At 39.0% G+C, this 25,104-nt stretch overlaps 1 protein-coding gene across 3 annotated transcripts in view; it reads left to right on the forward strand.

The window, feature by feature from the left end:
• KITLG (KIT ligand) overlaps positions 1-25,104 on the forward strand; it is a 118,486-nt gene that overhangs the window by 87,030 nt on the left and 6,352 nt on the right. For 2 of the 3 annotated variants that reach the window (XM_036761303.1, XM_036761304.1), the window contains exons 4-9: positions 13,730-13,897; positions 15,539-15,698; positions 16,738-16,821; positions 19,973-20,082; positions 20,706-20,773; positions 23,381-23,457. In XM_036761303.1, the coding sequence (XP_036617198.1) occupies positions 13,730-13,897; positions 15,539-15,698; positions 16,738-16,821; positions 19,973-20,082; positions 20,706-20,773; positions 23,381-23,420 (630 nt within the window). In that variant the 3' untranslated portion in view covers positions 23,421-23,457. The remainder of the gene's footprint in view (positions 1-13,729; positions 13,898-15,538; positions 15,699-16,737; positions 16,822-19,972; positions 20,083-20,705; positions 20,774-23,380; positions 23,458-25,104) is intronic. The other variant, XM_036761305.1, reaches the window with a different exon arrangement.

A 25,104-nucleotide genomic window follows, 5' to 3' on the forward strand; every position in this document is an offset into this window, starting at 1 on the left:
TGGAAGTACTATAGGAATGGGGGTTAGTTTAGTCATTTCAATCGTGTCTAACTTATGACCCCATTTGGGGTTTTCTTGGCAAGGATACTGGAGTATTTTGCCTTTTGTTTCTCTAGCTCATTTTACAGATAAGGAAACTGAGACAAACAGGGTGAAGGAACTTTCCCAGGGTCACACATCTAGTAAGGGTTTGAAGCCAGATTTGAACTCACGAAGTTAAGTCTTCCTGACTCCACCTACTCTATCCATTTTGCCACTGAGCTGCCTGTAATTTTGTGTAGATTCCCTTTAAATCTCTCTTATATCTTCCATAGTACCTAAGATGATGTTGTGTGCAGAGTAAGTCCTCAGTCATAATGATTATCTTCCATAGTACCTAAGATGATGTCACGTGCAGAGTAAGTGCTCAGTCATAATGATTATGGCTTACACTGCCTTCTTTGTCCTTGCAACAAGTAAGGACATCCCCAAATTAGAGATTAACACAGCAGAGTTCATGAGTATTAAATATCCTGCTCAAAGTCACATAGATCTTCAGCAGTGATTTCAACTCGTAGCTTCTGGCTCCAAATCCATTGTTGTTTCCTCTGAATAATAATTGGCGATTGTGTCATATCTGTCTTCATCTCCTCCTTGCCTAGCATAGTTTCTCAAACAGTGTAGACAGTTAATAATTTTCTTTTGAATGGACAGAGAGGCCAGCATTATGAAATAGAAATAATGCTCCAGTTGGAACTCAGCTTTGCTGCTCATTTCCTGTGGAACCTTGGACAAGTCACTGGATTTCTCTGGGGTCTCAGGTGTAAAAACAAGAGGGTTGCACAAAATGGCCTTGCTGTGCCTTGGCGTTTAAGGGTCAAGGACAGGCCTCCAATGTAGGCTTTCTCATTTGAAGGTCAGTGTATTTTGTAATCTGTTTCTGAGCCAGTGCCAGGATTTAAACCTAGATCTTCTTGATTCAGATTCAATATTCTTTAGTTCGTTCATTACTGCTTGAATTAGATAATTTTTAATATTTTCATTTCATTTCATTTTTTTCCATTTTTAATAATTCCATTAGGGCAAGAAAACTAAGGTGGATATCATACAGTAAAAAGAGAATCAGTCTTGGAATCCTGAGACTAATAAATCCTGGTTCTGTTGATTATTCCCTGTATGCCTTTGGGGGAAGTCTCTTATCATCTCTGGGCCTCAGTTTCTTAATCTGTAAAATGAGGTCATTAGACTAAATACTCTCCAAGGTCCTTTCCACCTCTATGTGTGTGATACTATTCTTGGTAGGACTGTTGTACATTCGACTGTCGTGACCCAAAAATATTGTTTAGGGAGAAGATGAAAATAAATCCTTATATAACTCAGGTATCCCAGAGGAAATGATGTCTTCCGAATGGAGGTACCAAGTCAGGGATGTGATTGGAGAATGCTAGGTTCTGCAGAATGCTTTTATTTAAATAGTCTTTATTATGATATTGAAGGACATGGAGAGAGGGGGCTGGGTGTCCAAAGCATTCATCAGCGGTTTGCTTAATGGACAAGGGATGAATTATCAATTGAACCCAAGATCATTTGTGGCAGTTTTTAGGATTGTAGCTGAAGAGTAAGGGAGGACCTCAGAAGGTATTTTTGCAGTTGGGAAAATGAGCCCCAAGGGAGTTAAATGGTTTACCTAATATGACAGAGCCTATAAGTATCCAAATAAGAGGTGAGATTTGAACCCAGGTTCTTTGACCTCTAAACCAATGTCCTCTGCATCTTATCTAGGTGGTGTGGTGGATAAAGCCCCCTGACTTGAAGTCAAGAAGACCTGAGTTCAAATAGGGCTTAGACACTTAGCAACTGTTTAATGTGTTTGCCTCAGTTTCCTTATCTGTAAAATGAGCTGCAGAAGGAAATGGCAAACCAGTCCAGCATCTTTGCCAAGAAAACCCCAAATGGGGTTACAAAGAGTGAGTTGTCATTGAAACGATTCTCGTTAGCTAGTTTTTGATGCTATACTTTTTTAATGCCCTTACTGTATGTCTATACCACCATGTGTTAATGCAAATGAGACTAAGAGGGCCATTTCTGTTATCGGGAGGCCCTCTTAATGAAGGATCAGGATTTGCATATCTACATCTCCCATAGGTTAAGATAGTCACACTGGCAAGCCACAGGAAAATAAGTGTCTCTCATCTTTCCATCTTGTCTAATTTGGCTCTTCTTCCTTTGGGTAGTGGGTAGAAAAAGAACTGAGTCAGGAAGATGGGGAGCTGGACTTGGCTCTGTCACAGTTGTCCTGTATGTGACCTTGGGCAAGTCACCAGGCCTGAGTTTCTTAACTCTAAAGCATCAGCTCTTAGCTTTTTGGCCTCAGGGCTGCTTTGCGCTCTTAAAAATCATTGAAGACCCCAAAGAGCTTTTGTTTATGTGGGACATATTGAAATTTACCATATTAGAAATTAAAACTGATGCAGTTTTAAAAATTCATTTAAAAATAACAAATCCATCATAGGTTAACATAAGTAACACATTTCTATGAAAAATTACTATTTTCCAAAAAAAATTAATGAGAAGGGTGACATTGCCTTACATATTTTTGTAAATCTTCTTAATATCTGGCTTACTAGAAGACAGTTGGATTCTCATATCTGCTTCTGCACTCAATCTGTTGTGATATGTTGTCTTGGTTGAAGTATATGAAAAAATCTGGCCTCCTCTAGATATGTAGTTAGAGGTGGGGTGGGGGGAGTCATTTTAAAAGGGAAATTACATTTTATTATTATTATGAAGAGGCAGCAAGGTGGTGAAGTGGATAGAGTGCTGGACCTGAAGTCAGAAAGAGTTGTCTTGCTGAGTTGAAATCCAGCCTCAGGCACTTACTAGCTGTGTGACCTTGGGCAAATCACTCAACCTTTTTGCCTCAGTTTCCTCATCTATTAAATGAGCTGGAGAAGGAAATGGCAAACCACTCCAGTATCTTTGCTAAGAAAATCCCAAAATGGGGTCATGAAGAGTCAGGCAAGACTGAAAAAAGTTTATTATCAAAGTAGTTTTGTCCTTGGGGGCCTCCTAAAAAGGTCTCAGGGACCTCCAGTGATCCTTAGATCACATCTTGAGAACTCTCCTCTAAAGGATGCTTTTGGATCCTAGAATAGTGCAGTCTTACAGTTCTTGGCTCTTTCCAGTACTCAAGAACCAGGGAGAACTTGGAAATGGAAGAGAGTGTGGAGTGTGCCACATGCCCCGGGCATTCCCATCCCACCTACTAGCAATTCTGATGCCTGGTGTGCATGAAACAAAAATAAAAACAAATAGAAAACAAACCTGTCAAACAAAGCACTGTGCTTTAACAGTTAGATTCAGTAGATTAGAAGCCTTGAGTCATATTTGTAAAAAATCTTCACCATTCGCCAAAGACCACACAGTGAATGAGTTGGGGCTCCTGGGCTTTTGGTCCTTGAAGTATACAATGAAGCAAGTTAGGCTAATGGACTGAGTTTATATCTTCACTAGCAGTGTTCATTATGCAGAATGGACTTTAAGTTGGTCAAGGGAATCAAGTATATGGACTGAGGTATTTCAAGGCTGTCTGAAGTAGGCTTCCATGGAGGCTTTTTCCAGTATTGTGGAAAGGCCTTGAGTCCTGGCCTTGTTAATGGAAATGAGACTGAAAAGGCCATTTCCATTGTCTGGTGAAAGATCAGGATTTGTGTATCTGCATGTCCCATAGGGTAAGATAGCCACACAGTCAAGCCACAGTGAAATAGATGTCCCTTGTCTTTCCGTCTTGTCTAATTTGACTATCCTTGTATTGGGGTAACGAGTGAGGAAAAAATTCACCTGAGAGACAGCCACTAGAGGTCTAGTCTTGTTTGCTGGGTGACCTTAAGCAAATCAAATAATATCTCTTAACCTTACTACGTTCCTTGTCCTGATCTCACGGGTGTGTGCAATCCCTCCTATGCTTTGGGTTGTAACCTCCTCCATACTCTATGTTGCTACAACATTAACATTTCATCGTCCAGTGGCCAGCCTTATGGAGATGAGCCTCTGAAATGGGCTGATCTGGCCCCCAGATGACCTGGAAACAATGAAAACTGTACTGATGGGACCTATTCCACTTGTCTTGGTGATTTCATTTCATTCATTCTCTGATGGCACCTCCTTCCCCTCTCTCTTATCTTCAATCTCTCCCTTTCTACTGCCTTCTTTTCCTGGGTTTTGAAACTTGCCCAGGTGTTATTTATGCTAAAGAAAATGAAACAAAACAAAACACAGTACAATTCTCCCATGACCCTGCTGCCAGATCAAACTGTGTTATCTTATCACTGGTAAACTCCGTGAACTGACTGTGTTCACTGACTGCATTTGACACCACCCATTCATCCCTTAACATCCCCTGAAGTCTGGCTGTGGTCCTCACTCTTGTAACAAATACCTCTTAGAATTTCCTGACTTATTTTATTGGCTCTACTTCCAAATGATTTTTTTTTCTTCTCCTTCTCCTCCTCCTCCTTCTTTTCTTGCTTCTCTTCCTTCTCCTCTTCCTCCTCCTCCTCCTTTTCCTTCTTGTTCTCTTTCTTCATCTTCCTCCTCCTCATTCTCTTCCATTGGGGTTAAGTGACTTGCACAGGGTCATACAGATAGTAAGTATCTAAAGCCAGATTTAAACCCAGTTCCAGGTGAGGTCTTTTCTGATCAGCTCCCCTCTCCCTTCCTTGTTCCTATTTGTTAGCACTTCCTAGATCTCAAAATTACAATTTGATTCCTTGTTTTCTATTTATTTTGCCATATATATGTTATAAATCCCACCTTCCCCAATAGAATGTCTTTTCCTGGAGGTTCATACTTTGTAACCTCAGCACCTAGCACAGAGCCTTGAACTTAAAAATGTTTGTAGAATTGATTTTGGGGGTGGTGGTGTAGAATTCAATTGAACTCTCTCCAAGGCCATCAGTTCACTTCAGTTGACAACCTAGGGCCCTAATCACTGTGTTCTCAGTTCACATATTCCTTGACTTTTCTGCTCTATCTGGCAGTATTGACTTCTTGTTGTTGTTTATCCTTCCTTTTGGAAGAAGACCAATGACAACAGGAGGGTGATGTCTTGACTTGCAAGTGAATTGGATTTAAGTGAGACGGGGCTGTGTAAAGTCATCAGCTTCACTCCTCCAGAGTCATTGACATCCAGTAGCAAGACATGGATCAGGACAACTGACAATGGCCTTGGATGCAATGGGAGACCAAGGCTTTTTAAGCTAAGGTCTTTCCCAGGTCTCAGTTTATCTGAGGCAACACCCATTCAGTATTTAAAGGCTAGGTAAGAATTGAGGCAAAAGATGGCCTAGTTTGCCCTCACAAAAGAATCAGCTTCTGGCAGTATATTAACCAACCCATCCTTGAAACACTCCATTCTCTTAGCTTCCTTGACGTAGCTCTTTACTGGTTCTTTGACTGATCCTTCTTAGCCTCCTTTGTGGTTTTTCCCTCTTATCCTAAGTGTGGGCATTCTCCAAATACCTGTCCTTTTCAAGATCATTGAGGTACTAAACCTTAGTCACTGTTGACTCTTCCCTTACCCTAACTTTGCCTCCCATAAGCCAATAAATTGCCAAATTCTGCTGATTCTGTTTCATTGGCTCATAGTTCCAAAGGCAGAAATTACATTAGAAGTTGTCTAGTCTAACCCCGTCATTTAATTGAGGAAACTGTGAGATCCAAGGAGTTTTAGGGACTTGCCCAAGGTCGCATGAGTAGTAAATATCAGAGATAGGATTTGAACCCAGCCACTTTGACTCCAAAGTTAGTTCTCTTTCTGTTTTAATACATCTTTACCTTTCTGTACATGTCAAGGACTACCAAGATCTGTATTTCTTATCTAAACCCTCATTACTGCTTATCTAAACTTTGTATAGACACTTGTATCCAAGTATCAGCTTAGTGTTATGATACACAATAGTTGAAGAGTGGAATTGTATTGCAAAGAAGTATGTATCCTACATATTGTTGGTAGAGCTGTGAATTAGTTGGTCCAACTGTTCTGGAAAGCAATCTAGAATTATGAGAAGAGAGGGAATAAATTGTCCCTACACTTCGAACCAGAGATTCTACTGCTAGGCATAAGCTCCAAGGAGATCAGTGTTAAAAGAAAGAAAGTACCCATACCCACTAGAATTAAAAGCACAACTTTCTTGTAACAAAGACCTGGAAAGAAAGTAAATGCCCATTGATTGGGCAATAGCTGAACAAATTGGGACATGTAAATGTAATGAATTATTAATGTGCAGTAAAAGAAATGCTGAATACAGTGAACACAGAGAAACATGGAAAAACTTACATGAACAAAGTGAAGAACTAGGAAAATAGCATATGAAATGACTGCAGCAATGTACTACATGCACAGAAAGAAAACAATAAACCAATCAAAACTGAGAAGTTAGGAGCATAGTCATATTTTTAAAGTGCTCCTGCTAATAATAGAGATACAGGTTAGAGCAACTCTGACATTCTAACTCAGACTTATCAGATTGGTGATGACAAATGTCGGAGGGACTACGGGGAAAAGGTACACTAAGTTGGTGGAGCTAGAAATAGATCCAGCCTTTCTGGGAAGCAATTTAAAACTATCCAAAAAGTCACCTAATTATGTATATACCTGTTGACTAGAGATACCACTACTAAGAACTATACCTCTCAAAAATGCCCAAAAGAAGAAAAAAAGGATCTATATTTACAAGTACATTTATAGAAATCCCCTTTTTAATAGTGTCAAAGGCTTGGAAGGAGGACCTTAGGAGGACCCATCAATTGGGAAATGGCTGAACAAATTATGTTATATGAATGTAATGGAATATTATTGTACCATAAGAAATGAAAAAAAAGATAACCTCAGAAAAACCAGGAAGATTTGTATGAACTGATGCACAGAGAAGTGATTAATTAAAGCCAAGAGAACAATTTGTACAAGAACAGTATTGTAAAGATAGATAACTTTGAAAGATTTAAGAGTTCTGATTGATGCAGTAATCAACCATGATTCCAGAAGACAGATGATGAAATATGCTACCTACCTCCTGACAGAAAGGTGATAGACTCAAGATACAGAATGAGCTATGCATTTTTGGACATAGTCAACATGAGAATTATTTCACTTGACTTTATATATTTGTTTATAAAGGTTTTATTTTCCTTATAGTTCAGTAAGTTGGAGGGAGAGAGGAGACAAATTCTTCTTAATTGAAAAAAAAGTAAAATGCAATAAAATCTGATAAAATCATAATTACCAAAAGTTAATCCTTAAAGAAGAGATCTGAAATCATTTCCCTCTAGTTCTTTTCAGAGTTGGGGACCAATGGACAATTCTGCATATAAGCACCAATATCTCTCTCTCTCTCTCCCCCCCCCTCCTCCCCTCCTCTCCCCCTCTCTCCCTCTCCCACCCCCTTCCCTCCCCTTGGTTCCCTCCTCTCTCTGTACATCTCTTTCCCTCACTGCCCTTACTTTCCAGATCTTGCATTAGATAACTACCCTCCAAATTCAACCTCTTCCATCACGAATTGATGCTTTGTGACTTGGCTCAGCTGATTTAAAAAAAAAAAAAAAAGACCAGTTTAAATTTCTTTTGAAAATGATCCCTTTGAAATGAATGTAAGGTGAAGCAAATGAGGCTAGTCCTCGTGACATTTTAAAAGCACATGGCTCATTTCAGCTGATATATCAGGTTCCTGACTGCTGAGGTTTTAGAATGCTACCTCCTGTATTCTAGGTGTGTACTTTTAAATTGTTGCTCTGTCTTTGAATGTTCTCTCCTATTTTAGTTGGCCAGCTCACATAGCTAGTCTTTGAAAGTGGGCTGTTTCCCCAAATATGTTTAAACTCATGTTTTGTTTTGGTTTTTTAGTAATGAAATTAAATATTCAGTTTAATTAAGTAAGCCTTTTGGATTAGTAATTCCAAAAATATTTTAAAATCAAATTTGGCACCTTCGATGTTGGTGACATTCCATCTAACATATCTTTGAGTCACTGTATATTGTAGTCATTTGGGTTCCTCCTCCCCCCAGGTACTTTTGCCTGCATGATAATAGAGGAAGATCCTAATAGATTTACTAAGTAGCAGCCAAGAGATGGGAAGGTTCCTTAGAGGCACCAAATTCCTTCCTTTCACCAAGTAGGAGACCAAGGCCTAGTGACATGCCCAAGGTCACAAAAATTTGAATTCACAATGGTTGGAATTTGAATCCCTGTCTTCCTTCCATTACCCAACCCATTCTGCTTGGCTAGACTGAGAGATTTAAAGGAAATGAATGGAAGCCAGATAAAGAAGTGGAAATGGAAACAGATTTTCTCTTTTCATAAAAATGTCTGGATTTCTAAAAGCCTTAGGCAGATTTCTTCCTTTGGGTACAGTTGAATAGGGCAGGAACCTCAATCTACTCCTGGAATTCTCAGTGTGCCCTCAGTCAGTTGGCTAATCTTTTTGTTTTATCTAGTTGCACAAGAGATAACATTATTTGCTATTCACATTATTCCAAAGAGTTAATGTTTCTAAAGCTGTTTAAAGCCTATCTGGTCTCTAAAAGAGATAGGGGGAAAAAAGTGGAAAATAATAGCAGATACACATTTTTTGATGTATAAAGGAAAATCAAATTACATTAGTGGAAACTGTTGGAAAGATTATTGAGCCATAGATATAAGACTTGTGTTCAAATACTTCCTGTGTTACTGACAATTTCCAAATCAAATCGGTGGCATCCAGAGAGTGATGTGGAAAAGGAAATATCCTTTCCTTTTGCAAGAAATGGCCAGGTTTCTAAAAAGCCTTGAGCAAATAAAGATATCCTTACCTGTGGGACTTTCAGTTACTTATTATCCTTACTTAAGAGAGGTCATCTGTATTTGAGATGTTGGACAAGAAGATCCCTAAGGTTCCTACCAAATCCATGAACTTAGGATCATTTATAACAACCCACAATCTTGAGATACTTGAGGATAGTAAATTCTTTTTCTTCTCTGTAGCACAAGAGTTAGTTCATTTGGGTTTGTGCCATTTGCAAATCATTGACTGCAGTTAATTTAAAAGAAGGTAGTTTAGTGCTTGGTATACTAGTAGAAACTGGTTTTTCTTTCTTCCAGGCATACAGGTCAAATCTGGCTGACAGTTAATAGGGTTTGTCTCCTTGCTGTTTTATCTGTGACAAATTCTAGAACTTAAATGCCAAGATATTAACGGGCTAAAATACACGAGTGGGTAGATAAAGCCTTGACTTTAGATCATAATCTTAGGGAGTTATGACAGTCACAAGCACATGAGATTGCATACTTTCGGGAAACTCATGGTGTTTTATTTATTGCTTTGCCATCCTGAAGTGCAAAAAGTATAATTAGCCAATGTAAAAATCAGCTGTAATAAAGACAGCATGGCCTCGTGGATAGAATAATGAACTAGGAGGCAGTAAGACCTGGGTTCAAATCCTGCCTCTGACACTTACAAGCTATATTTTACTCCTCCCACTACAGTTACCTCATCTGTAGAATGAACATAATACTTGTACTACCTGCCCCCCCCATCCCCCCATCTGGCTGTTGTGAAACCCAAATGAAATAATATATGTCAAGTTCTTTGAAAACCTTAAAGTCAGCCAACAAGCATTTAAAATTTGTTTACCTTCTGCCAGGCACACTGTCTTAAAAAACTTGTGATCAGTCATTATTATGATATTACAACAATTGTATAATGATTATATCAGTAACAACAACATAGATATTTCTATCATTTAGAAATCTCAAGAGAGACAGTATGATAGGTAATTATCCAGTTGTGTAGTCACGTTCACCTCTTTGTGAACTTGTGGACCATGAGATTTTCTTGGCAAAGATACTGGAGTAGTTTGGGTTGCTAGTTCCTTCTCCAGTGGATTATGGCAAACAAAGTTAAGTGACTTTCCCAGGGTCACACAGCTAGTGTCCAAGGCCAGATTTGTACTCAGGTCTTTGTGACTCCAGGCCCAGAGTTTTATCCGACAAACCATCTAGGTGCCTCAAAGAGGGAGTTAGTCTTAAAGTTAGGAAGACCTAGAGTTCTGCTACTGACGCGTAGTAGTTGTGTGACCATGGGCGAGTCACAACTCTTTAGTAGCTTAGGTAACTTTCTAAGACTTCTTAGCAATTGGCAATGTCTTGCTACTGAACTCCAAAGACTCTAGAGGAGAGAGTGAGGCTGGTGACTTTTCACAGTTCTGTCTCACTTAAATCCAATTCACTTGTGTGTTAAGACATCACCCTCCTGATGTAGTCAGAAGCAGAACAAAAACAACAAGTTAAGGGATAGCATCTGTGAAAGGTATTTACACACTGGGAGTTCCCCATGGTATTGAAACCACAACTCCAGAGAAAGTATTTGAATGGGATTAGAAAGTGAAGTCTTTATGGTTTAACTCAGAGGTGAGGAAGCTGTGTCCTCAAGGCTACATGTGGCCTTCTAGGTTCTCAAGTGTGGCCCTTTGACTGAATCCAAACTTCACAGAACAAATCGCCCCTTAATAAAAGGATTTTTATTTTGCTGCAGGTTCCTCTGGTTTAACTTGTAAAATATCCTGGATTTGTTGAGTTGAGTTTGCGTGCATGGGAGTGGGGATGGGGAAGTGATTCCTTGCATAAGAAAATGAGAAAAGATAATTATTGCACAACCTCAAGAGGGGTCTAAGCCATAAGATGTAAATATCTAGTTCTGTGGCTTTTGTAAGGTAAAAACAGAAATGCCTTTATGACAGTAAATAATCTAAGCATTTCATAATAAACGGTGGGCTCTGCTTGGTGGTGGAAGAATGGTGGGGAGAGGTGGAATAGAATGAGAAAAAAACCTTTTGTTTATCTCTGAGGCCACAAGAAAGAAAGTACCCTGTGATGATAAGGGAATTTTGTTGTGCCCACAAGCCACAAAATCCACCAGAAACGTGAGAAGGAATGTGAATGAAGAGGGAAAAGTATAGATAGGGTTTCAACAGTGTAATGAGCTGAACTAGCCCCATGCTAGAAAGCCTACCCTATTATAGTGGTACCGACTGCTTTATGAAAGACTCTGTAGGGGATAGCTAGGTGGTAGCACATGGGGCCTGGAGTCAGGTAGACCCTAGTTCCAATTCGGCCTCAGATACTTACTAGCTACATGGTCCTGGGCAAGTCACTTAACTACCCCCTGCCTCAGTTTCTTCATTTGTGAAGTGGGAAAAATAAGAGCACCTGCGTCACAAGGTTGTTGTGAGGATAGTATGAGATGACTATAAAGCACTTTATAAATGCTAGCTGTTATTATTATGGAGTATTATCTTGGAAGACCCATATTGTGCCTCCATTACAGATGACCTTGGGTGAATCCCTTAACCTCTCTAGGCTTCAATTTCTTCATTTGTAAAAGGAGAGTGTTAGATTAAATTAGATAGATGGCCCCTAGATCTGTTGGCCTAAGAGTTCTAGGAGGAAAACAAAACCTAACCTTTTGCCTGAAGATTTGTCCTGGCTTGTTGTTTGTTTGTTTTCCATCTGAGATTGGCTGCCCTTACCCAAAGGTAGCACTGGACTAGCCCATTCAAAACCAAATGTCTGCTAACCTAACTGTCTGAAAACATCTACTAGACATGCAAAAATCGGAAGTTACCTTCTTTTGTGATAAGCACCTTGAATATCCTTGTTTAAAAAAAAATCTGGCTTGGAAAGGTTGAGTTTGAGTTGAAAAGCTAGAAATAGTTTCCATTTGGAGTTTGTTTATCTCCGCTTATCTGAAGTCCCGGCCAACAATCTTAATGGTTTTGAATGACCATAAATGTTTCCCAGAATTTGGGCTCACCTATCTGCCAGTGGGCCATTTTCCCAGTTGGCAGCAATATATTAATTAAAGCTGCTTTTAAATAAGAGAGCAACCCACCCACACATTCAATTTCAATCAACCCAACATTCATTGAGAGTCTACTATGTGCATGCCTTGGGGGCAAGCAAAGACAAAAGAAAAACACTTTCCCCGCCTTCAAGAAGCTTATTTTCTACTGAGGGATGTTGCACTGGATAAGGAGGAGTGAATTAAGAATAGCCCATTAAAACTCACACAATGCTCTGTTAAGGTCCCCTGATATGGAGTTACTGATTTTATTTTATTTCTTGCCCTTCCTTCCTTCCTTCCTTCTTTCTTTCTTTCCTTCCTTCCTTCCTTCCTTCCTTCCTTCCTTCCTTCCTTCCTTCCTTCCTTCCTTCCTTCTTTCTTTCTCTCCTCTCTCTCCCTCCCTCTCTCTCTCCCTCCCTCCCTCCCCCTCTCTCTTTCTGTTCTACTTTATTTCCTTCCCTTCCCTCCCCTCCCCTTCCTGTAAAAAGAATTTTTAACATTTACTTTTTAAAATTTTGAGTTTTAAGTTCTCTTCCTCCCCTCTTCTCTCCCTGGGATGATAAGCAATTTTATATAGGTAATACATGTGCAGTCATGCAAAACATATCTCCATATTAGTCATGTTGTGAAAGAAAACACAGCCCTCCCCCCCACAAAAAAACAAACTAAAAAATAAAGAAAATGACAAATAGTATGCTTCGATCTGCATTCAGAGTCCATCAGTTCTTTGTCTGGAAATGGAAAGCATTTTTCATCATGAGTCCTTCAAGAGTTGTCTTGGATCACTGTATTGCTAAGAATAGTTAAGTCATTCACAGTTGATCATTGTGCAGTGTTGCTGTTACTGTATACAATGTTCTCTTGGTTCTGCTCACTTCACTTTGCATCAGTGCATGTAAGTCTTCCCAGGTTTTTCTGAAATCATCCTGCTCATCATTTCTTATAGCACAGTAGTATTCTATCACAATCACATACCCCAACTTGTTCTCCCATTCCCCAGTTGATGAATATCCCCTCAATTTCTAATTCTTTGCTACCATAAAAAGATCTGCTTTATTAAATATTTTTGTACAAATAGGCCCTTTTCCCTTTTTATGATCTTTTTGGAATATACACCTAGTACTGGTATTGCTGGATCAAAGGGTAGGCACAGTTTTATAGCTCTTTGTGGACAATTCCAAATTGTGCTCCAGAATGGTTGGATCAGTTCACAACTCCACCAACAGTACATATGTCCCAGTTTTCCCACATCTCCTTCAGCATCCACCATTTTCCTTTTTTGTCATATTGGCCACTCTGGTGTGGGATGGGACCTCAGAGTTGTTTTAATTTAGATTTTTCTAATCAATAATGATTTAGAACATTTTTCCCCCTATGTCTATATAGGTAACTTTTATTTCTTCATCAGAAAACTGCCTGTTCATATCTTTGAATACCAATTTATTGCAATTAGCACTTGACTTTGATCACTATTTTTTGAACTTGATCTGTGACTTCATCAGTTTTGGAAGCTCAGGATGAGGAAGATTTCTCTACCAATGCAAGTTGTCACCTTCTCTGCAGCATGTAATATTATAGAAAAGTATCTGGAGCACGCAGGGGTTAAATGACTTGCCCAGGGTCACCCAGTCAATATGTGTCAGAGGCAGACTCAGATCTTCTTGATGCTGAGATGTCTCTATATACCTTACCCTGCTGCCTCTCATGCATTTGTACAGCCTAAAACAGAATACATATTAATTAAATGACTGGTCAGTTATTATATAGGGACCGATTTAGTCTGGCAAGGAAGTTCCTGAGTGCTCCCCATCTGATGAGTAAAAGTCTGGGACCCTGAAGCATTTGTCTAATCTTGTTGTCTCTCTTTCCTTTGCAGCCTAATCATTGTTGGTTACATTTGATGGTGCCTGAATTGGCCAACAGCCTGAATAACCTCCTGTACAAATTTTCCAAAATTTCCAGTAGTCTAAGTAATTATTCAATCATTGATAAACTCATAAAAATCATTGATGACCTGATGGGATGCTTAGAAGAGAAAAATAAGGTAATGTATCAAAAAATGGGAGGAGGAGGGTGTATTTCTGTTTTTCTCTAACGTGGATTGGGGTGGAAGAAGGGGTTGGAAGTATGGAGGATTTATGTGTGTCTGGGTTTGTACTTACATGTATGCAATAGAATATTTTAAGGTGTGGTTGTTAAATGCTAATAAGTTGAATTATTTTGAAATTATAAACCTCAACATAATAATCCTTGCTCACAGTTCTTTTTCTGCATTAACAAAATTGTAGTAATAGCATGGGGCAGGGCAGAGGAGAGAGGAGTGTGAAATTATAGTAATAGGTAATGCTTTAAAGTTTATTTCTCTTGATTTGGAAACAGAATTGCCTCACACTGTGAAATAAAGATTGTCTGACCTGTGCTGTTGTTTCATTTGGGAATTCATCTGGGGAAGGCTTCCAAATTAGTCAGCTATTTTAAATTAAGTTTGGATGGAAAGCATTCTATATTGAAGGCTTAGTTCTGACTTTTTTCCATAATGTAATTGTTCCATTTTGAAGTAATATCTTTGCCTTGCTTCTTGGAGACCGTAAAAATGGACTGGCCATTTTTGTCTCCATCTGGACCATTTGACAGGTGAGTGGGCTCAACTGTGTACCTATTTTCGGGTCAGTGCCAGGATCAGAGATGATCAGAGTAGGGAAGGACTTTAAAGGTTATCTAGTCCAGCCTCCTAGTTTACAGATAAAGAAACTGAGACCTAGAAAAGTTGTGATTTGCCCAAGGTCACAAAGAGAGAAAGTGGCAAATCCTGGGCTTTTGGGCCACTATTGTAATGTATTGGAATAAAGTTATTTTATGACCTTGGGCAAGTCACTTAGCTTTTCAGGGTCTCAATTTGCTTATCTGTGAAATGAGGTGGTAGCATTACATAGCCTATACTGGTCCCTTACAGTTTTGAAGCAATGATCCTATGATCCTAGAAGCTTTGCATTGGCATGAAGCCCGAAGGTCCAGTCCTAGGCAGTCTGTGTTCTGAAGCACTTCTACAAGGCTTGACTTGCCCCTTCCTCTCCTGACATTAATCTTAATTTCTACCCTGTGCTTTTATTCCTTCTGTTCTCTCATACTGCCACCCCCTCACCCTGCCCCACGTAGCCCAGCTAAAATGCTCTCATCATTTTTATCTGTCCAAAGTTTAAGGATTTTCTGATCTAGACAGGGGAGATATCATATAAATACACAAACACACATGTGTGCACACACTTGAAGATAAAATTATTTGAAAGGCATTAATAGCTGAGGGAATCAGGAAGGGCTTCACAGAGAAGATAGAGATTGAATTGAGTCTTTGTAGCAAACAGTAGTCTCTTTGCCTCTGAGGATTATTTCTTTATTGGTAACCATGCTCCAAAGGCTTCTTCAGGCTTACCTGGAGAAAACTGTAGACCTGAAATAGATCAGAGGACAGTCAGCAATTAAATGCCAAAATGCACTGGCCTGGGCCCCAAATCAGAGCTTCTTTTGTAAGTTGCTCCTACTGAGACGGCTTTGAAAAAGTGGCAGTTTCAGCGTCCTAGGGCTCATCCCACTTTAATCTTTGAAGATAAGCAACCCACCGATGTCCTTGACCTACATTGAGCAAAAATGGCACTTGAGTAATATCAGTATTACTTCTTTCCTCTAGAATTTCCGAAAACAAAATAACAACATCTATCAAGAAGGCTTGTTCATTCCCGAAAAGTTTTTTAGCTTCTTTAATAAATCCATCGATGCCTTCAAAGAATTTGAAGAAACATCGGAGCAGAGCACCTGCATCCTGCCTTCAACAATAGGACCTGAGAAAGGTAAGAAGGGAATCTTCAAACACAAGGTTAGCCCATCAGCCAACCTCTTCTCAGTCATATGTCTATGGGGATAATGCATTTCTGTAAACACACCTACACCTGCCAATGCATACATGCATTTGGAGATCTGCATCTAGAATAGCAGACTATTCAAAATAGTAACTATATGTATGATAGCAGACTATGCAAAATGGTAACTATATTGTGAATGCACACATAATTTAAAAGCCACTCATTAGCCTGGAGTTTGCCATTAATTTTTAAATTTCTTGGCTTTCACCATCCAAGTTTCTCATCTTTCCCTTATGATTTTGCTTCTAAGGTAAAGAAGCTTTTATTCTGTCTAACCAGCCTGTTGGATAGGTATAGAGGCTCAGTGCCAAGACCCTTCCCCCCTTTTCTTGTTCAGGATAGAGTCCTCAACCTGAAATTTCCCCCTAGTTCACACTCCTTATGGCTTATACATACATGCACACACACCTACGCACATACACAAATATATACACACAAATACACCTATGCACATCTACACACACATATATACACACATACATATATACACACACACATATGTATATATGCTATATATACAAAATACATGCATATTCATGTGTGCATAAAATATTTATAAAATTGTTATATATAATATTTTAATATATAAACTAATATAAATAAGCTAGTAATACATTTTAAATATATAAAATATATAGTATTTTAAAAAATCTTTACTGATTGTTAATTATCTGTGCTGATCCACATAATGATTGTGGTGGGTTTTTTTCATGCAGTACAACAGTGTGACCAGATAAAAATAAAAGAGTTCTAAATCTCTAGAGACAGTGCCCGAGTTTCCTTCTCTGTAAAATGAGGGGGTTGGACTCATTGGCCTTTAGGGTCCCTTGCAGCTCTCAGTTTAAGACCCGAAGGCATCAGACCTCCACAGAGCTGCGCATCTGATGTATAGAGCTTCACCTTTAAGGAGCATTGTAATCCACGTAAGTCGCTATGCAACTCTGACACGTTGTTGCTTTCTATTTAGATTTCAGGGTCAATGTCACAAAACCATTTTTGTTACCCCCCGTTGCAGCCAGCTCCCTTAGGAATGACAGCAGTAGCAGTAATAGTAAGTATGAATACCTGATTTGATGCATGCACGGCTCCAATTAGCCTCCATAGGAGTTTGCATGAGCTTTACGTGAGATTGTCCCACAATTGGGAAAATTCACTAATGGGGTTACTGTCCTTTGTGTTGATGCCCCCCAGCATGTGAACAACCATTCCTGGGCCTTCAGAATGCACTTGCCCTTTGGTGTGATCTTGCCATCGGACTATGAAATTGCCAGCAATTTTCTAGTTAGAGAATTTTTGTAACACCTGAAGAACACGATTCCCTTTAGAGAAGATGCCATTTGTTTACAAGTTGTTTTGTATGCTTCGCCCTGATTTTGCATGAATGAGGAAATTTAATAATGCAAGACCATGCCAACCTACCCAGAGTTTGTTAGCCTTATTATTGTAGTTTTGAGTCACTTGCCATCTTGTCAGTTACCCACATGAGGGAGAATGTGCTGCTTTGTCTGAAATTCCGAGCATCTCAAAAGTCAAGACTCTCCAAAAGTTTATGTGCTTTTTGAAAAACTTTTGAAAAAAAGACATCTTGAAGGCTGACTTTAACTTCAACTCAGCAATTCAGTTCAATGAAAATTTGCTAAGCCTTGGGTGCTGTGCCAGGTGTCGGGGAGAGGTGCAAGGGCAAGAGTAGAACAATCCCTTCCTTCATAAAGCCTACTTTTTCAGATACTCACCAGCTGTGTGACCCTGACAAGTCACTTAACCACTGTCTGCCTTGGTTTCCTCAACTGTAAGATGGGATTATAATAGTAGCACCTACCTTTCAGGGTTGTTGTGACGGTTAAATGAGGTGATATTTGTAAAGTGCTTAGCACAGTGGTTGACACATAGTAGGTGCTTAATAAATGCTTATTTTCCTCCCCCCTTCCACCCTCCCTTCCTACTTTACTTTCCTCTCTCTCTCTCTCTCTCTCCCTCCCTTCCTTCCTTCCTCCTTTCTTGCCTCCCTCCCTCCCTTTCTTCCTACCTTCCTTCCTTTTTTCTTTCCTTCCTTCCCTCCCTCTCTCCCTCCCTCCCTTTCTCCCTCAAAGAACTTCGTTTCTACTTGGCTGATAAGGGCTATACTAAAGTAGCACAGTTCTTACCCTCAGAAAGCTTACTGGGGAGATAGAAGCCAGGTATGAACACAAAGACAAAACCAAAGCTGTCCCTGCCTTTATTTTCTACTAGGGAGCTTTAGGTCAGTCTCTATGAGTACAGAGACAAAATCAGTTTTTGACCTCCGGGAGCTTATTTTCTACTGGGGAGATATATGCCAGACCCTGGGAATACAAAGAAAAAATAGAACCACCTATGTATAGACAAAGCAAATTCTAAATCAAGATGGAGTAATTTCTGTGGGGTGGGGGTAACAGTTAACTTCCTCAGGGGTCAGGAAAAACCTCATGGAGGCCTTGGCCCTGAGTTGAGCCTAGGAGGTTTGAGCCTCAGTCCTTTGTGGTCACTTTTCTAAATTAATAAGGGGCCTTCGTGTTTGTCTGTTTGATAGGACATGTGCTGATGGGAGTTTTTTTGGCCATGGTACTGCCATCCAGGCAAAGACAGCATGTGGGCGACTTGCACGACCATTGATTTTTCTGGGCTTTGAGGCCTGCACAAAGAATTCCCCTTTTCACTCAGCTTTGGCCGTGGCAAAGCTGCTTATTGAAACCAAAGCTGCTAAACAGCTGTCCAAACTCTGCCAAAGTGGAATTGGATGCTGATCAAGAAATTTGCAAACCATCTAAATTAAATCACTTTCTTGAGGTGAAAGTCATTTCCTTCCCTCTAAGTCAAGAGACATAGGCATCCCTTAACATCAGTTTTAATTATCTGAGAATGATTTATTTCCTCCTAAGGGCAGAATGTCAAGATGCCAAGATCTCTACTTTCTCATTTCTGTGAAAACCTTTTAGAAATGTGCTGAGATATATTAGTGGGATACTATGTGGAAACCATGGGAAAGAAGCTTTTTACTCCAGGCTGGACTGAAAGAAAAGCTCAGGAGTAGGATTATAGAGTGACACATACAGGAAGACTTTGTGCTCTGAGATGATCTGCATTTATCGGCAAACAGGAGACAGTCTATCTCATTCCAAAGTGCTGGTGGCATTTGAATATCCCTAATCCTTCACCATAATAGCAAGAAAGGTAGCTCACTGGATAGAATGCTAGACCTGGAGTGAGGAATACTTGAATCTAAATCCAACCAAACACTTAGAAGCTGTGTGACCTTGGGCAAGTCACTTATCTTCAGATCTGCCTCAGATTCTTCACCTGTGCATAACAATAGGACCTAGCTCCTATGTTTGTTCTGAGGATAAAATGAGATGATATTTACTTTGAGTGCTATGGGAATTCTGTCTATAGGTGGTATGGTGGATAGAGTGCTAGATATGGTGTCAGGGGGCCGGGGTTTGAATGCTGCCTCGGATATTTATTTATTAGCTGTGTAACTTTGGGCAAGTTACTTAACCTCTATTTGCCTTAGTTTCCTCATCTGTAAAGTGTGACTAATAATAATAACCTGTCCGGATTGTTCAAATGGAACAAAATACATAAAGCGCTACGTGAGTATCGGCTATTTTTAAGGATGATTTTGCAGTCATTGGCTATTGGAAATTGATACCAAGCACAATTCCAGGCCACCAAACAGAATTCTCATGAGCAGTAGGCATTCCTATACCATGGATATATAAGTTTCTCCAAGAATCACCAGGAAGCTTCTAATAGCCTTCAAGGCATGTCCAAATGGAGCTACATAGTCAATAAATATGGACTCAGATCTTGCCCCTGCTTCTCGCTGACTTGGTCAAGTTTCACTCTCCTCTCTGGCATCAGTTTCCCCATCTATACATTGATGGGGCCAGACTAGATGGACTTCTAAAGTCGCTTCTGCCTCCGAGTCTTAAGGCTGTGATTATAAATGGACAATCTGTCCTGAGTTCACTCATGGTTTGTATGCCCAAAGTTTGTGTGAGCTGTGAGGGTCAGGGGAGGGTACCCTGACCCTCATGTTTTCTTCACAGAAAAATCACTTCTTTAAAAAGCTTTAAGCAGAATTAAGTCAGAATGTCCTAAGGAAATTATTAATTACCTACATCATGGTGGAACAATCTCCTGTATGGCTCTGTCTTCAACATAATCCTTTTTTTTAATTACAGGGAAGGCATCAGGATCAGCTAAAGACCCAAGTGTGCATTGGGTAGCCATCGTGTTACCATCCCTGTTTTCTCTTGTAATTGGCTTTGTTCTGGGAGTCTTATACTGGAAGGTAAGGAAGCCCAACATTTGTTGCCTGTGTTCATCTCAATAATTGGTTAATCAACCAGCCACAAGTTTTTGCAAAATGGAATCTATCAAGAAAACCTATTACCTGCATTCTTTCTGTGATATATATTTAAACTCAAGTGAGTTTCTCTTTTGCCCCACTTGCCATATTGGTAAAGGTCCTATCCTGGTATATGCTTAGGAGATGAAGGCTGCTTCAAATATGTCTAAATTAAATTTTTTAAAAGGCATAAGCTTTAAAACAACATTCCAAAGTCAAATAGACATTTTTTTAAATGTGTTACTTATGTTCACTCATGAGTCTCCTTCCCTGCCTATGTTACAAGTTGCTCTTGGTCAGTTTTCAAAACACCTCTTAGATTGAGTCCTACTCATATATTCAGTTTTCAAATTTGTTGATGTGGCCTCCTTGTTTCTGAAAATGCTGAATTAATAATGTTTTTTCTTAATTTTAAAATAAGAGATCTCTAAAACATATGTTGTCACGTGATTTAAAAAAAGTGTCATTGGAATTAAGAACATGAAAGATATATGCCATTTACTTCTTTAACTTTCCAGCCTTTTAAACTACTGCAGTGTGATTGTGTTTTATTATTCTTTTCTCAGAAAAAACAAATGAGTCTTAAAATGGAAGGTGAAAACAGAGAGATTAATGAAGAGGATAATGAGATAAGGTAACTTATTTTACCAATATACACATGACTGCTACACTGCAAATCCTGTGTGTGTGTGTGTGTGTGTGTGTGTGTTTCTGACCTCTCCCTCACATTATCAACCATCGGAATGTATCAGCTTCCTTTCCACAGTACAGCCATAGTCTCAGAACTTCAGAAGAGTTATATTTGACTGTTTTGTTTCTCTTTTGTATGTCCAACTTTCTCACCACTGTCCCTTCTTTTGTTGAATTACCATCCTAGTACACATAGCCATTCCCACAACCCTACATTGCTTTCCTATATACGACCTCCATTATAATCTAATTCAGTCTCACTATTGGCATGTCCAGGAACTTTAAGTGCCTCCCTATTGCTATAATGATAATAATAATGACAATAATTATTACATGATGCTTTAATGTAATAATATAGTAATAGATAATAGCATAATTAGATAATAGTAGAGAGCAATATAGTTTTATTATTACATTATTAACATAATTCATAATTAGTAATATGCACTATAATTAAAATACTGTATCATAGTATTTGACTATGTTATCACAAATGCTGTAATTATATCATAGTATAATATAGTATTATAGTTTTACTATAGATTATAAATAAATACATGTTTTAACATATATGAATATGATTCTTATATAATTAGTAAGATAAAGACATCTTGTTAGTTATATCATAAATTATATTTCTATTTATGTACTATAATTAAAAATACTGTAATATAGTATTATACTGTAGCATCATAACTGCTGCAATTATATCATAGTACAATATAGCATTATAGTTTTGTTATAGTTTATAAATACATGTTCTAACATATATGAATATGATTCTTATAATTAGTAAGATAAAGACATCTTGTTAGTTATAAATTATATTTCTACTTAGGTACTATAATTAAAATATTGTAATATAGTGTTATATGTATCATAACTGCTGCAATTATGTCATAGTGTAATATAGTATTATAGTTTTATTTTAGATTATAAATACATGTTTTAACATGTGAATATAATTCTCATAATTAGTATGATAAAGACATTATCTTACTAATTATATCATAAATTATATATCTATGTATTATAATTAAAAATTTAAAAAAGATAAAGATTATTTTGTTAATTACATCATAAACTATGTTTCTATATTATTGTATTATATCATCATCATCACATCATCTTTAGTGCCTATAGAGGCGGTTTGGCATAGTGGATAGAGAACTGAACTTAGAATCCAGAAGACCTGAATTAGAATCAGAATCCTACCTCTGAGCTTATTTAAGCATGAGGCCGTGGACAGGCTTCTTAACTTCCCCCAGCCTTAGTTTCCTCATCTATAAAGTGGCCATGATAATACCATGATAATAATAATGGCCATAATAGTACCTTGTGTCGTAGAACCATTGTGAGACTGTAGGGAGAGAGCTTTGCAGACTTTAAAATTGGATGAAAGTGTCTTTAGCTGGGTCTTCAGAGTTCTTCACTTTCAGATTCCCTCTTCTCTCTAAACTCATTTTATATGACTGCCACCCCCACACCCTAGCCAAGCTCATCTGCATGCTGTCCCTTGAACCTTGTTCCCACTCTCTATAGTGACCTTTTCCTAGAGTCTGTGTTACTCCTTTCCCGGACACCTACTGTGTGCACAGCAATGACATAGGCACCAGAGTTACAAAGAAAAAAAAAAGCAGTACCCAACCTCAAGGAGTTTACAATCTCTCACGTCCTTTAAGACAGATCAAGACTCTTAACTTCGGAGTCTATGAAGGTGTTTCAAGTGTGTGTATGTAGAACTATTTCAGGATATTGAGTTTCCTTTGTGATCCTGTATGTTTTATTGTACACATTTAAAAACATTAGTCCACGCTTTGCAAGATTGCCAAAGGGGTCCATAACAACAAAAAGGTTAAGAACTCCTGTTCAAAGACCTTAGTTAGAACTTACTCCAGGATGCCCTTTCAAGTTTACCCTGCACAAATCTAATTACCTTTTTCTTTGTTCTACCTTTGAATAATTTAAATTTTTATGGTTTTATATATGCGAAGTAGCAGCATGGCATGGTGCATGAATGGAGAACTGGTCTGGAAGCGAGGAGGCCAGCCTCTGCACCATACCCCCATGTTGCTTGGTGAAGTCACTTATTCTCTAAGACTGAGTAGTTTATAGACTATGTGCTAACTTGCATTAATGAAGGCAGTTTCCCTATATGGGACTTACCTATACTAATAACCAGTCCTTATATGTGTGCAAATGCACACACACACACGCACGCGCACGCGCGCACACACACACACACACACACACACACACTCCTTTTCCAGGTAGATTATCAGCTTCTTCAGGGCAGGGATTGTGTGTTCTGTATCCTTTGCCTACCTAAGGTGACTAGACTACTCTGCAGTGCACAGTGGGTGATTAGTAACTATTAACTGACTGGCGAACCTGGGATTCTGACCCAGAGCAAACTACATCTTTCTCCATTTTGCAATCTTTTGTGCTTAGGCCCACAGTAAACACTGACTTCCACAATGATCAGTTCATGGTGTTCTCCAGAATCTCTAGCCAAAAGCAAATAAGCTTTTTCTATTGTTTTTCCCCCCAGTATGTTGCAAGAAAAAGAGAGAGAGTTTCAAGAAGTGTAACTGTTGCTTGTATCAACACTGTTACTTTTGCACAACGGTAAGTTTTTCACAACAAGATGGAAGTCTTAACAAGAAATATCCACCCTCCCATTAGCCACAAGTTAGAATGAGGATTTTATAAGGTCCTTGATTTAGTTATGTATAATTTTTAAAACTCAAGCTGTTCCCTGTTGGAGTTATGCATGTCTAATTTTTTTCTTTATGAGCTGGGAGTCACGAACAGTAAGCAAATATAGTCCTGATGAGTGGCCGGCTTTTGTATAAGTGGTATAGCTATATCTTCTTTTATTAATGTCTCTAAGAAAAAAAGCATTAAAATTTAGGGGACTAGGACTTGGATAAGAACTTTAAGCAGAAGAATAATAAATTTACCACATAGGTGATAGATTCCCATGCAAAAGCTACAGTGGTCATAAGATCCCTTAACCAGATGGTGTATGTTCCCTAATGAAAGCAAGTGTGCCCAATAACAAAGCAGGATACTTTGAATACAAAATGTTGATAGATCCAAAACCCAATCCAATTCAGCAGACATCATTTACGTAATTGCTACATACAAAGCAGTGGGGATACAAAGGCAGGCTGTGCCCTTACAGAGTCCTAGCATGTGTGGTGCCATGGGAAGAGCACTGAGCTTGGAGTCACAGGATGCAAGTTCAGATCTCTGGCTCTGTTACTGTCACCATGGCCAAGTCATTTCACCCCTCTTGAACTTAATGAAGGGGTTGGGCTCTGAGCTCTAAAGCCCTTTCTCGCTCTTGATCTATGACTCCATGTACACAGATAAGTAAATACAAAGTAATTTTAGGAGAGAGAGAGATTAGGAAAGGAGTTGGGTTTTGAAGGAAGCGAGAAGTTAGGCGAGGTGGAGGTGAGGGAGGAGTAGCATTCCAGAAATGGGGGTCAGTCTGTGCATTGGTACAAAGATGGCAGATGGACAGACTTCTACAGGGAGATCCCAGCAGGCCACTTTGATTGGAACCAGGTAGTGTGTGAGTCTGATTGAGGGAACATTGGAGTCAAGAAGTAGGGAGAAATTGGAGTGACTTAACTCTTGTGCTATTTACTTCCCCATCCCTTTTCTTTGATCCTCCTCCTAAGCCCCAGAGTGCCATGGGAGGACAACACAGTGCTCCCAACCTGGCTCATGCCTGATTAATACTGTCTGTTCTCTACTTCATTGCTGTTCTTCTCTCTTCCCCGTATCTCCTGATGAGTCTCTGACACAGTCACCACAGTCCATATCATCATTTCTACCTTTAAATCCTGAATTCTTGTCCATCCTTGTCTCACTCTCATCTTCTTCTTTCCTTTTGCTTCAAGCTCTGACCACTTAAGGTCAAGGGGCCTTATATTCTCCAAGATTTCTTTCCATTATCCCTAACTCCAAATTTTTATTCCTCCTGGCAGCCCATTTCTCTATTCTTCAAAACCCAAAGAGCTACTTCCCCAATGGTTTCTTCTTATATCATCATCATCATCATCATCATCATCATCATCATCATCATCATCATCATATTTATATAGTTCTTCCAGGCTTGCAAAGCACAAATTTTAGCTCATTTTAGCCTCACAGCAAACTTGTAAGTTAAGAACTGGTATCCCCATTTTATAGAAACTGAAGCAAGTGACTTGCTTGGGGGTCACAGCTAGTAAGTGTGTGAAACTGGATTTGAACTCAGGA

The sequence above is a fragment of the Trichosurus vulpecula genome, chromosome 5 (assembly GCF_011100635.1).
Source record: "Trichosurus vulpecula isolate mTriVul1 chromosome 5, mTriVul1.pri, whole genome shotgun sequence".
NCBI lineage: Eukaryota > Metazoa > Chordata > Mammalia > Diprotodontia > Phalangeridae > Trichosurus > Trichosurus vulpecula.